General features: G+C 38.8%; 1 protein-coding gene across 1 annotated transcript; it reads left to right on the forward strand.

Annotated features, from left to right (window-relative positions):
- Window positions 1-5596: 5596 nt before the first annotated feature.
- LOC308094681 (protein Abitram-like) lies at window positions 5597-9745 on the forward strand. Its single transcript, XM_080441454.1, has 6 exons — window positions 5597-5767; window positions 6220-6271; window positions 6808-6937; window positions 7612-7688; window positions 7838-7907; window positions 8668-9745. The coding sequence occupies exons 1-6, from the start codon at window positions 5686-5688 to the stop codon at window positions 8812-8814; spliced, it is 558 nt and encodes a 185-aa protein (XP_080297580.1). The 5' UTR covers window positions 5597-5685; the 3' UTR covers window positions 8815-9745.
- Window positions 9746-12310: the final 2565 nt, after the last annotated feature.

Consider the following 12310-nt stretch of genomic DNA (forward strand, 5'->3'; position numbering starts at 1 on the left):
TAAATGTGGTAACCTGGCACAAATTATAATTTCAGATGGGGGGGGGGGGGGGTTGTTGACATGAAAATGTGTGAGAACCACTGGTTTAAAAAGTAATCAAAACTTTTGGAAGCGAGGCCAAATAAGCAACTAAACGTTTAGAAACAAGCCCAAAAAAACGCAACCACCGATATTTACAAGCGACTTTACAGAAAGAATAAGCCCAAAGTCGCTTATAATAAGCGGACATGGCAAACACTGCACTCGTCCCGCCAGTGCCCAGTCACAGCTCTCTCTCCCTCTCTCTCCATCTCTCTGTCTCTCTCTCTCTCCCTCTCTCCCTCTCTCTGTCTCTCTCTCCCTCTCTCTCTCTCTCTCTCTCTCTCTCTCTCTCTCTCTCTCCCTCTCTCTCTCTCCCTCTCTCTCTCTCTCTCTCCCTCTCTCTCTCTCCCTCTCTCTCTCTGTCTCTCTCCTCTCAATGACGTGACCATCCATGAGGTCATCATCATACCTAAGCTTCCTGATTCAGTTCCATCCCCACAGATGATCCTCTACCATTGTCCCCTCATCCAGGGTAGAGGGCACCACCACCTCAAGCCCACATATGTTTGGAATGTGACCGCTCAGCATGGCAGCTAGGGAGCCATCATCTATTTGCCCCCTGACCCAGGGAGGAGGGGAAAGCGGCTACGTTCCTACTTATGTCTTCTTCTAGTTTATGCTATGTTGATGAATTGAATACATCGGATCACAATCAATGGAAACCAGGTCCCTATTTTTTGTGTTATCCTTTTAGCCTTAATGTCTGACTGTATACCACGTGCTGTTTACAACAAAATATCCCTCCCTGTATCCTCCTCTTTACATCAGTGTTTCTCAAACCTTTCAGGCCGTGACCCCCCCAAAATTACCCCCCCCCCACCCTGACAACTTAAAGGGATAGTTCACCCCAAAAAAATATTTTCTATCGATTAGTCACCCCATGGAGACTTGAATTCATGGATCTTTTTGGGGGTGAACTATCCCTTTAAATTTAGAAATGTGCAGATACCCTTACACTTATACTGTATGTTTGTTTGTTTACTGTTGAGTGAGAAAATTAACCACATTAACCAAATCATCTGGGTACCCCCCCCCCCAAAAAAAAAATAAGAAAAAAAATAGATCATTTGAGGACCCTCCTAGGGGTCCCGGCCCACAGATTGAGAACCACTGCATTACATAATGGGCCTGGACAGACATTTAGAGAGACCTTTAGACTGCAATACCACTGTTTTGCCATCTGCAAGATTCATTAGCATATTATGTGGCTCTGAAAAGTAAGACTGCACTTTAGGCCTACCGTCTCTAGGGCTGGAAATCTAACACATCGGAGTTCCATTCCCTCACTGCCGCCGCTGTGACATTTTTGCCATCGTCGCTGTCGGGGCAGAATCCTCTTATCTCCATATTCAAACGTAAATTAATGCCCTACTTGATCATACTACTAGCGTCACACAAAAGCATCGAAAGCAGCAGATCTACAAGCTGGAAACGCGTCGCTTCGTGCCGCGTTTCGAGCTTGTAGATCTGCTGCTTTCGATGCTTTTGAAATTGAATCCTGAAAAGTAACAGTTTTTTGGACATAATGAGGTTTCCACCCGACAGCAGTGGTGTACTGCCGACTCAAGTACTGTACTTAAGTACAATTTTGAGGTATTTTTACTTTACTGGAGTATTTCCAATTTTCAATACTTTCACTTCTACTCCACTACATCTCAGAGGCAAATATTGCACTTTTACTCCACTACAATTATTTGAAAACTTTAGTAACTAGTTACTTTGCAGATATAAATGATAACATTATAAAACACACATTAACCACTTTAGCCCTATTTTGTACCTAGGCTATTTGAAAATAGCCGATCTGCAAGCTCACAACGCGTCGCGATGCGACGCGTTGTGAGCTTGTAGATCTGCTATTTTCAAACATTTTAGTAGGCCTACTTTTACTTTTGATACTTTAAGTACATTTTGATACCAATACTTTTGTACTTTTACTCAAGTACATTTTGAATTCCGGACTTTCACTTGTAACGGAGTACTTCTACATTGCAGTATTGACACTTAAGTAAAACATTTGAGTACTTTTCCCACCACTGCCCGACTGAGACGCCCTAATAATAGCTATTAACACATTGGTTTACTGGGTTTGGGTTGACACATCAAATCAAATCGTGTTAAAGGGACAACATTTTGTATCTACAGTATGGAGGTCTCAGTATACTTTGCTGAAGCTGGCAGCACTATAGACTGCCTGATGATTTGCCCTCGACATGGACTCTGGCATCAACTCCTAGAGGCAGTCTTAGAGTGGCATGTTGTGTATAGAGCTCAAGCATAAACTCTTGGGAGCTGCTTGTGGTAGGGTGACACCTAGTGGTCTGTGTGGGTAGGGGCGCAAACAGTGAATCCAACTATTATGTGACATAATAGTCAATAGTCAAACATGTCGTTCTTTCATTTAAATCAGTGGTTTTCAATCCTTTTCACATCAACGTCCATTATGTTTTCGGCATGTGAGCCATGGACCACCATTTGATGAGATTTAGTCTCTCAGACCCAAAACGTAGAATATTTTGTTGTCGTTGGATACAATTTTGTCCACAATTCCATGCTGTATTGGTGTTGGTGCCAATAGGAGAGATAATGACAGCCAAACGTTGCTCAAAATAACAATGCTTCTACATACTCTAATTGTGGAGACTTCTTGTAAATTAAGTAATGCAGATTTTCATTTTACTCTTGAGAGAGTAAAATGAAACCAAATCCATTTGGTTTCGTTTTACACTCTCAATAGTTAAAGATCTATAAGGGTCCATTTGGTTATCAACTCTCCATCATTTACTGTAGCTGGGGACCACCTGGAACTCCCTCTAGAACCACTGGATCTACAAGCTCACAACATGTCACTATGCGATGCATTGGCTATCTCATTATTTGTGAAACACTGGTTTTGTGAAAACACTGTTGTTGGACAAACTGAAAAATAGGGCTCAAGTGGTTAATCAGACTAATCGAAATAGTCGATTATTAAAAAAATATATATTAGAAAACAAATTATTTACAAAACAGGCTTCTCGATTATTCGAAAAAGTAATTCATTGCTAAGAAAATAATAGATGGTTGCAGCTGACTCTGACTTATATCAAGTGGAAGTAGCTTTCATCAGGAACACTTTGATGTTTGTTCTAAAGTCTGTATAGCATGGTGAGAAGCAGAGCTGAACCGGTGAACCTCAAACATAACACTGCATTATGCAAACATCCCTAAGCAGACAAAGTCAAGTTGACTTTGAGACATGGAAACTTTTTGATGAAACGTACCTGTCCTCACAGATGACACATCCTCATCTATCACCCTCAGCAGATGAATGGAGAGCTCTCTGCAGTGAAGTGGCCACGAACCGACGCTGGTGCAAAGTGAAGTGAAGACATCATGGACTGTCTGTACGTCAGCATTCCTGTGCTCCTGTACGACCATGGGTTTCTTTCTGTAGGGGAGAACGCAACAGGCGCAAGAAAGAGAGAGGGAGAATTCATTAACCACATAAACCAGTGGTTCTCAAAATTCTTCATGTCAAGGACCCCCAAATTCATATCGTTGCTGTAGGGCAGAAAACCTCTTAACTCCATATTTAAACTTTTTGTGTTTATTCGTAAATTAAAAGCCCTACTTGATCATACCACAGCATCACACGAAAGCATCAAAAGTAGCAGATCTACAAGCTCGAAATGCGGTGCAAAGCAATGTGCTTTGAGCTTGTATAGATCTGCTACTTTTGCTACTTTTGAATTGGAATCCTGAAAAGTACCAATTTTGGACATATGAGGTTTCCACCCAACAGAGACGATATATGTATCTGGTACCGCAGACCCCCATTTGAAAATATTTTGTGCCAGGCAGGGACTGACGATTTGTGTTTAAGAAATATTCCACATTTATAAAAATAAAAATGATTGGCTATTTTCCAATAGCCGATGTACCATGTTTCAACTGACCCCAGGGGGGGTCCCCTGCAAAATGTGTTAATACCTGGTATAGCATCACAATAACTTAACCCGTAAGGGTCCATTTCAGGGTCCATTTGTACAATGTAATGGGGGTCATTGAAATTAAAAAGTTTGAGAACCACTGCTGACCTAAGTAAGGGTTCTCTAGAGCACTGTTTCTCAAACACCGGGTCGGGACCCACTTTTGGGTTGCGGACACATTTCTTGAGTAAATATAACTTTTTTTCAACATTTGTAACATTATTATTTAAAAAAAATATTTTTAAACAAACAAAACATCAAAATCAATAAAAAACTAAAAATCCCCCAAAAATCTGAAATGTAAAAAAAAATAAGCTATTTTCACTATTTTTAAAATAGGGCTTATGTGGAGCCCTTGTTAGAGGAATCATAATGGCATTAGCATCAGACATGTAGCTTCATGGGTCCAGCCCCAGATTGAGCCACACAGATTTGTTGTCCAATGACCAAATGACATGCAGAATGTGTAAAACTAAGCGTTTCTGCTGTGTTTTGCACATTAAATACAGGTATCTTTGCACATATTGTGGAGCAGCAAGCATGGAGGTCACACTGGTTGCAAGCGTCATACTGGTTGCAAATGAAACCCATTCTGTCAGGTCTCGCTAGGGCGCGCAGCACTAGCCAACACACACAAGAGGGTTGAGAATTGATTGCATGAAACAATCACCTGTGCATACAGTCTCAATGTTGGTAAACAAATAAAGGTCTATGTGTTGCGTTGTGATGTTGTGACCTGAGTCTTTTTTTAAACCCCTGGCTCCATCTCCCTGTGGGACCCTTAAACAATAACAAAAGTAACATTGACAACAAAAGCATCATTGTAGTCAGTGGTGGAAAAAGTACTCAAATTCTGTACTTAAGTAAAAGTACCAATACTGCAATATAAAAATACTCTGTTACAAGTAAAAATCCAAAATTAAAAATTTACTTGAGTAAAAGTACAAAAGTATTGGCATCAAAATGTACTTAAAGTACCAAAAGTAAAGGTACAAAATATTTGAAAATAGCCGATCTACAAGCTCACAACGCGTCGCGATGCGACGCGTTGTGAGCTTGTAGATCTGCTATTTTCAAATAGCCTATGTATAAAATAGGGCTAAAGTGGTTAATGTATGTTTCATTATATCATAGTTTATATCTGAAAAGTAACTAGTAACTAAAGTTTTCAAATAATTGTAGTGGAGTAAAAGTACAATATTTGCCTCTGAGATGTAGTGGAGTAGAAGTAAAAGTATTGGAAATTGGAAATACTCAAGTAAAGTACAAATACCTCAAAATTGTACTTAAGTACAGTACTTGAGTAAATGTACTTAGTTACTTTCCACCACTGATTGTAGTACCCACAATATGTGTGACGGGTTAGTTGCTGCTAAAATGTCCTTCTACTTCTCTGATAAACATTTCACACTGACTCACCTGTTACTGTAGCTCAGCTGATTCAGCCCGGAACATCACATTACAATTATTCGCTTCCACGTTTTTTTCCGGACGCATTTGATAGACGGACAGCGTGGGTCCGGCACAGTTTACTGTCCGTCTGAACTAAAGCACAGTCAGTCAGTCAGTCTGATGGTTGCTGTGTGTTTATGTTTATATTACATTACAGTAGATTAATATAATATACTATAAGATGGAGGACACGGAGCACAGCGAGCCAGAGAAGAGCAGAGCTACAGTTATAGACCGTTATTTCACCCGCTGGTACAGAGCAGGTACATGAATCACATGCTAACTGTTAGCCTAGCATGCTGGGCTTGTAGAGAGAGAGAGACCCTCACCATGCTGCTGTATGGTGGTCTTGGAGATCTAGAGTTACTCATAACTGACCTGGACATACAGACAGACAGACAGACACGTGTCAGGTTGTTATTCAAACTAGTCGTGGTTCTCAAAGTGGGGTCCGGGGACCCCCAGCTATGGCAGCTATAGGGGTCCTTCAGAGGGTCTCCACAGGGGGTCCCCAGAAGAATGAAAATCTGTTTAACCACTTTAATCCCTATTTTATGCTTTGGCTTTTTGAAAATACTATTGTATAGAAGAGCTGGTTTAGAAACAGAAAAATCCCGAAAAGTTGTATTTAAGTTTGAGAATCACTGATGATTTAAAACATGCCTTAAGGTAACAGTTGATGAAGTTGTAGTTGTTGTGTTTCTGTGTTGTTCAGACATGAAGGGGAACCCCTGTGAAGACCACTGTGTCCTGCAGCATTCCAACAGGTAAGAGAGCTTCAGTGAGGATGTTGCGTGTGTGTGAATAATTGGCAAAACACAGTAAACACTCCGATTGTATTAATAATACAACATTCAACAGTAAAACAACTACTTTTATGTGATAGTGTTTTCAGTGTAATATTGCCTAAAATAGATAACTTAAAGTATTGAGACCTGAGGCGATTCTTTAAAACAATCTAAATCCTAGCAGTTTTTGGAATTAAAAAAAAAAAAATCTTTTTTCAAGATTTTTCAAAAATAGCAGATCTACAAGCTCATAGTGCGGCACTCGGTGCCGCGCTATGAGCTTGTATATCTGCTATTTTTGAATAGCCAAAGAAATCTAAAGTGACACAGATGCGTTCCAGGTCTTAATGGGTTAAAGTATTGGGAACGTGGACACCACGTATCATTACACACACACACACACACACACACACACACACACACACACACACACACACACACACACACACACACACACACACACACACACACACACATTTCACATGTCTTGCGTTGTGTTCCCTGCCTGCATACAGAATCTGTGTGGTGACTCTAGCAGAGACTCACCCTCTCCTCCAGGACGGTCGAACCATCAAGAAAATCAACTACCAGATCAGTGACGGCTGCAGCCGCCTCAACAACAAAGTGTCTGGCAAGTCCAAACGGGTAATTTAACCACATTGACTTAATCCTATCTGTCTGTCTGCGTAGATAGATAGCTTTATTGTCATTCAACGATACATGGAATGCATAATTGAATCTGAATCTAAAACTACTTATACCTTCATAATGAGACAAAAATATTGCACAGCAAGGAGTCCTCAGCAGCATACAGTATAGGAGAACGGTTAAGGGATATTGCACTTAGTGCTGCACAATTAATCGAAAAAAGATCGTGATCTCGATTCAGACACCTATGCAATCTCGATTTTAAATTATGGCGATTTTTTTTAAATACTTTTTTTTTACTTTTTTTACTTAATATTTGTATATTTACAAGAGAATCGTGTGAGAATCGTGATCTCAATTCTTAAGGAGGAAAATCGTGATTCACATTTGAGCAAGAATCGTGCAGCACTAATTGCACTTACAGTATAGGTGATCATTTCACTTTTTTTGGGAGTTCACAAGTCTGATGGCTTGGCACCATCTGCGGAACCTTTTTCCAGAGGGCGGGCAGTCGGTCTGTCTGTTGTGTCTTATTTGTTTTATTATGATCCATGTTTTATACTATTGTACCAACACACTGTCCTTTTTTACTGTAATACCTGTAATTCATCCAATATACTGTTATTTATTTGTATGTATACATAGACATACTGTATCTTTCATCTCTACAGGGGGGACAGTTTTTGACAGATTTCGCTCCTCTGTGTAGGATAACATGCACAGATGACACTGAGTACACAATCTTCAGGTATAAAATAAATATTGTTTAATTTTTTTAAACTTAATTTCATGATTTTCTTATCCACTTGCATATATTCATTACTTTTCTCCTCATTAATTTTTTTAAAAAAATATTTTATCATACTTAAACCACCTCTTTCGGTTGTTCCCCTAAAGCTGCATCCGGGGCCGTCTTCTGGAGGTCAATGAGTGCATTCTGGAGAGACCCGCTTTGCTGCTGGAAAAGGTGAACAATGCGCCACAATAACACCATCGTTCATGTTTCACCATTCACCATCATGTTTTTGGGGCATGTCATTAATAGGCAAAAAGTTTAAAAAATATATTTAAAAAATGGCTTTTCTACAAGCTCACAACAGGTCGTGTGCGACTGACCCATTGTGAGATTATCTTCTATTTTCACAATTTTTGCATGACACAGTTGTGACCATTCTGACCAAGTAGAGAGAAACGCTTCATTAGTTCATTCATTTGTTGATATATGAACTTTTTTTAACCCGCTTCTCGATTAAACCATTAAAACCGGCAACGCATCTTGTGTAACCACTTTAACCATTATTTTATACTTTGGCTATTCAAAAATAGCAGATCTTCAAGCTCATAGCACGGCACCGAGTGCCGTGCTATGAGCTTGTAGATCTGCTATTTTTTTTTCAATCTTGAAATATATATATATTTTTAAAGCGAACATACATAGCATAATAGCCAAATACATATCATTTTGGGGGGCCCTTCACAGGAAAGAGTTTGAGAACCACTGATTATAGCAGTTAGGATTTAGAAGACATTTGTAGAATTCCCCAGAAGCAAAGATTTGAATTTACAAATGTCCCAGATTTCAATGGGTTAATTAAGTTGATACATAACTTTTTTTAACACGCTTCTCGATTAATCGAAAAAAGTGATCGATAGAACAAGCCCCGAGAAAAATAATCGATAGTTTATATAAATTGTGGAACTATTTATTATTGTCTGTTTTTCCTCAGCCGTCCACAGAGGGCTACATCGCCGTCATCCTGCCCAAGCTGGAGGAGAGCAAGAGCATCACGGAGAACATGCTGAGCAGAGAGGAGTTCGAGAAGGTGGTCTCCAAACGGGCCATCAGCACCACCCAGACTACTGAACCCTGCTGACAAGGACTGACACAGGATATATCGTCTCTGTCTGGGGTGGAAACCTCATATCTCTCCAAAAACTGTTACTTTTCAGGGTTGAAATTCAAAAACGACAAAAGTAGCAGATCTACAAGCTCGAAACGCGTCGCTTCGCGCCGCGTTTCGAGCTTGTAGATCTGCTACTTTTGATGCTTTTTGTGTGACGCTGTTAGTATGATCAAGTAGGGCGTTAATTTACGGAAAAAAACACAAAAAGTTAGAATCTGGAGATAAGAGGTTTCTATGCCCGACAGCAACGGTATTATACATCTCTCTCTCTCTGTTGGAGAAGCGATGCACTGTGCCTCTTAAACGATCGGTTCACCCAAAAAAATCCTTATTTTCTATCAAGGCTTGAATTCATGGAGATTCTTTTGTTTTTGTCGCATTCCTAAGCCAATAATTTGATGACCGGCGGAGACTCCGGTAGGAGACACAAATGACCTGCATTTGAGTCTCCTACCGAATACATTAGCATCATTCCGCCGCTCATCAAATTATTGGCTTAGGAATGTGACAAAAACTAAAAAAAAATCTCCATGAATTCAAGGCTTCATGGGGTGTGTAATCGATAGAAAATAAGTCATATTTTAGGCGAACCAATCCTTTAAAGCCTGATTTATACGTGGATACACTCCAGTGTCACCCACTGAAAATAGCAAATCTACAAGCTCACAGCGATGGCGGTGTGAGTTTTTTTTTTCTTTTTTTTTTTGGTGCGCAACACGTATCTAAGTATATAAATCAGGTGCAACATCACAGATGTTTTGATTTAGACTGAATAGTTTTGTATCTTTGTTCATGGTTAAAGATGCCAGTTTTGGGGGAATGCCCCCATTTGTTTTGTTTTTTTTATCCTTTTGTTCATTAAAAAAGGGATAGTTCACCCCCAAATTTTTTTTTATCGATTAGTCACCCCATAGAGACTTGAATTCATGGATATTTTTTAGTTTTTGTCGCATTCCTAAGCCAATCATTTCATGACCGGCAGCGGTTCCGGTAGGAGACACAAAGACTCTCCTTTGTGTCTCCTACCGGAACCACTGCCTACCGGTCCGCTGGTCATGAAATTATTGGCTTAGGAATATAAAATACAAAAAAAGTACCTTTTGGATGAACTATCCTGTTCAGTTAAATGAGCTAAAATACAGAGAAGTGTTTGTTTACTGTCTTGCTACCAAAAAAGTAGAGTCTCTATTAAAGTATTATTTTCCTGAAAACATCAATAAAACACAAAATGACAGTTATTATTAAGAAAAATATTGTTTTTATTTTGATTTGTGCCACTTTTATATATCAGCCATTCAACTGTCAAAAGGATAGATAGTCCAAAACTAGATCTATTTATTTCTTCTTCGTCGTCGTCTTTAGCTTGACTACAATACCCAGCATCCTTAGCTGCTCTCTCTCATACAGTACAACACATCTCTAAAGCTTAATGTAGGCTTACTGGTTTTTCAGTCGTCACACCCTCTGGCCCTGTACCAAAGTCAATCCCCCGGGATATATATACGGTATATATACCATGTATGCATATCGTTTCTGTCAGGTAGAAACCTTATCTCATTTTATTTTCGTAAATTAATCCATTAAGACCGGGAACGCATTTGAGTCATTTTTAGAGGCTATTCAAAAATAGCAGATCTACAAGCTCATAGCGCTGCACAGAGTGCCGTGATTTATTTTGAAAATCGTTGAATATATATATATTTTAAGCGAACATTTTTAACTCAAATCTTTGCTTCTGTGGGATTCTACAAATGTCTTCTAAATGCTAAACAGTTTTTTTTTAAACTTATGATAACTTATATCAGTGGTTCTCAAACTTTTTTCATGTCAAGGACCCCCAAAATGTATTTGGCCGCGGACCCCCCAGAAGCAAAGATTTAAGTAAAAAAATAATTGCTTTAAAAAAAAATATTCAAAGATTTGCCTATATTATTTTCACAACTTTTCAAAAATAGCAGATATACAAGATCGTAGCTACGAGCTTGTAGCTACGAGCTTGTATATCTGCTATTTTTGAATAGCCAAAGAAATCTTAAAATGACACAGATGCGTCCCCTGTCTTCATGGGTCAACGCCCTACACTACAACGTCACACAAAACCTCAAAAGTAACAGATCTACAAGCTCGTAGATCTGTAACTTTTGCTGTTTTTGAACTCGAATCCTGAAAAGTTCAACATGTTTGGACATAATGGAGGTTTCCACCCAACAGACGATATCTACTGTTAATGCTTCAAGTACCATTATTATTAATATACTGTATATATCAATCAATACATATTGGCTTTAACTAGGCAGCTTCACAATGATCGTCTTCATAACAAGTTCAACACTTCAATGCTCCAACCGACCATTTTGACACAGGCATCAAGGTCTGAAGAATCTTAATAATTTTTGTTTGTGAGAAATAAAATCAAACACGCTATACACTGAATATGATTTGATATCATAATACTCAAAAGAGAGTAGAAAATAAACGTTCTGGTTCCCCCCCCCCCCCTCCAAAAAAAAGCATCTGGTTAACAAGTTCATCTTAAGTTTTTTCTTTTTCTTTTTTACTTTTGAGCAGTGGTGGAAAGTAACTAAGTACATTTACTTGAGGTATTTTATTTACTTTACTGGAGTATTTCCAATTTTCAGTACTTTCACTTCTACTCCACTACATCTCGGAGGGAAATATTGTACTTTTTCTCCACTACAATTATATGAAAACTTTAGTTACTAGTTACTTTGTATATTTTGATTATTATTACAAAACATACATTACCCACTATAGCCCTATATACATTTCGGCCATTTGAAAATAGCCGATCTACAAGCTCACAATGTAGATTTGCTATTTTCAGAATATCTGTATACAGTTGAAAACTGTGAAAAGGGACATTCTGCACAATGAGTACTTTCTACTTTTGGTACTTTTAAGTACCTTTTGATACCAATATGCACTTTTACTCAAGTCGTTTTTTATTCCGGACTTTTACTTGTAACAGCGTATTTCTACAGTATATTGCAGTATTGATACTTTTACTTAAGTAAGAAATGTGAGTACTTTTCCCACCACTGCTTTTTGAGGAAATCGGACAGAGACAAACAGAGTTAAGAGCTTTATGTTTTAAATCTAATAGCAAAGCCAACGGCCAAGGCGTGGCCTCTGTGGAAAATCATATTTGGCATCAAAGTGATTTTTCTTTCTTTTTTTTTTTACATCTACACAATAGTTATTTAAGCTAGATTGGCACATGGCGATGATGTGGTTCCAGTCAAATCACAGAATGTATGTTCATCCAACGTGCAGATCTATGAAACACGTGACTTTGTTTAAATATCGTAGTTGAACTACAGTGCAGGTGATCAAGGACATCCTAACTACAGCTGTGATGGAAATTACCAAGCTGGTGTGACAGCAAAACCGCTGGTTCTCAACCTTTTTTCAGCCAAAATAATCATATTTGAACTGGGGACCCCCC

The sequence above is a fragment of the Gymnoscopelus braueri genome (assembly GCF_963280865.1).
Source record: "Gymnoscopelus braueri genome assembly, chromosome: 11".
Classification (NCBI taxonomy): Eukaryota; Metazoa; Chordata; class Actinopteri; order Myctophiformes; family Myctophidae; genus Gymnoscopelus; species Gymnoscopelus braueri.

Bases quoted from the DNA above. Each gene is read 5' to 3' on its own strand.
- LOC308094681 (XM_080441454.1), top strand. From the start codon at position 5,686: ATGGAGGACACGGAGCACAGCGAGCCAGAGAAGAGCAGAGCTACAGTT. The intron at 6,938-7,611 runs GTAATTTAACCA...TCATCTCTACAG, and splicing joins TGTCTGGCAAGTCCAAACGG to GGGGGACAGTTTTTGACAGA. The intron at 7,908-8,667 runs GTGAACAATGCG...GTTTTTCCTCAG, and splicing joins CCGCTTTGCTGCTGGAAAAG to CCGTCCACAGAGGGCTACAT.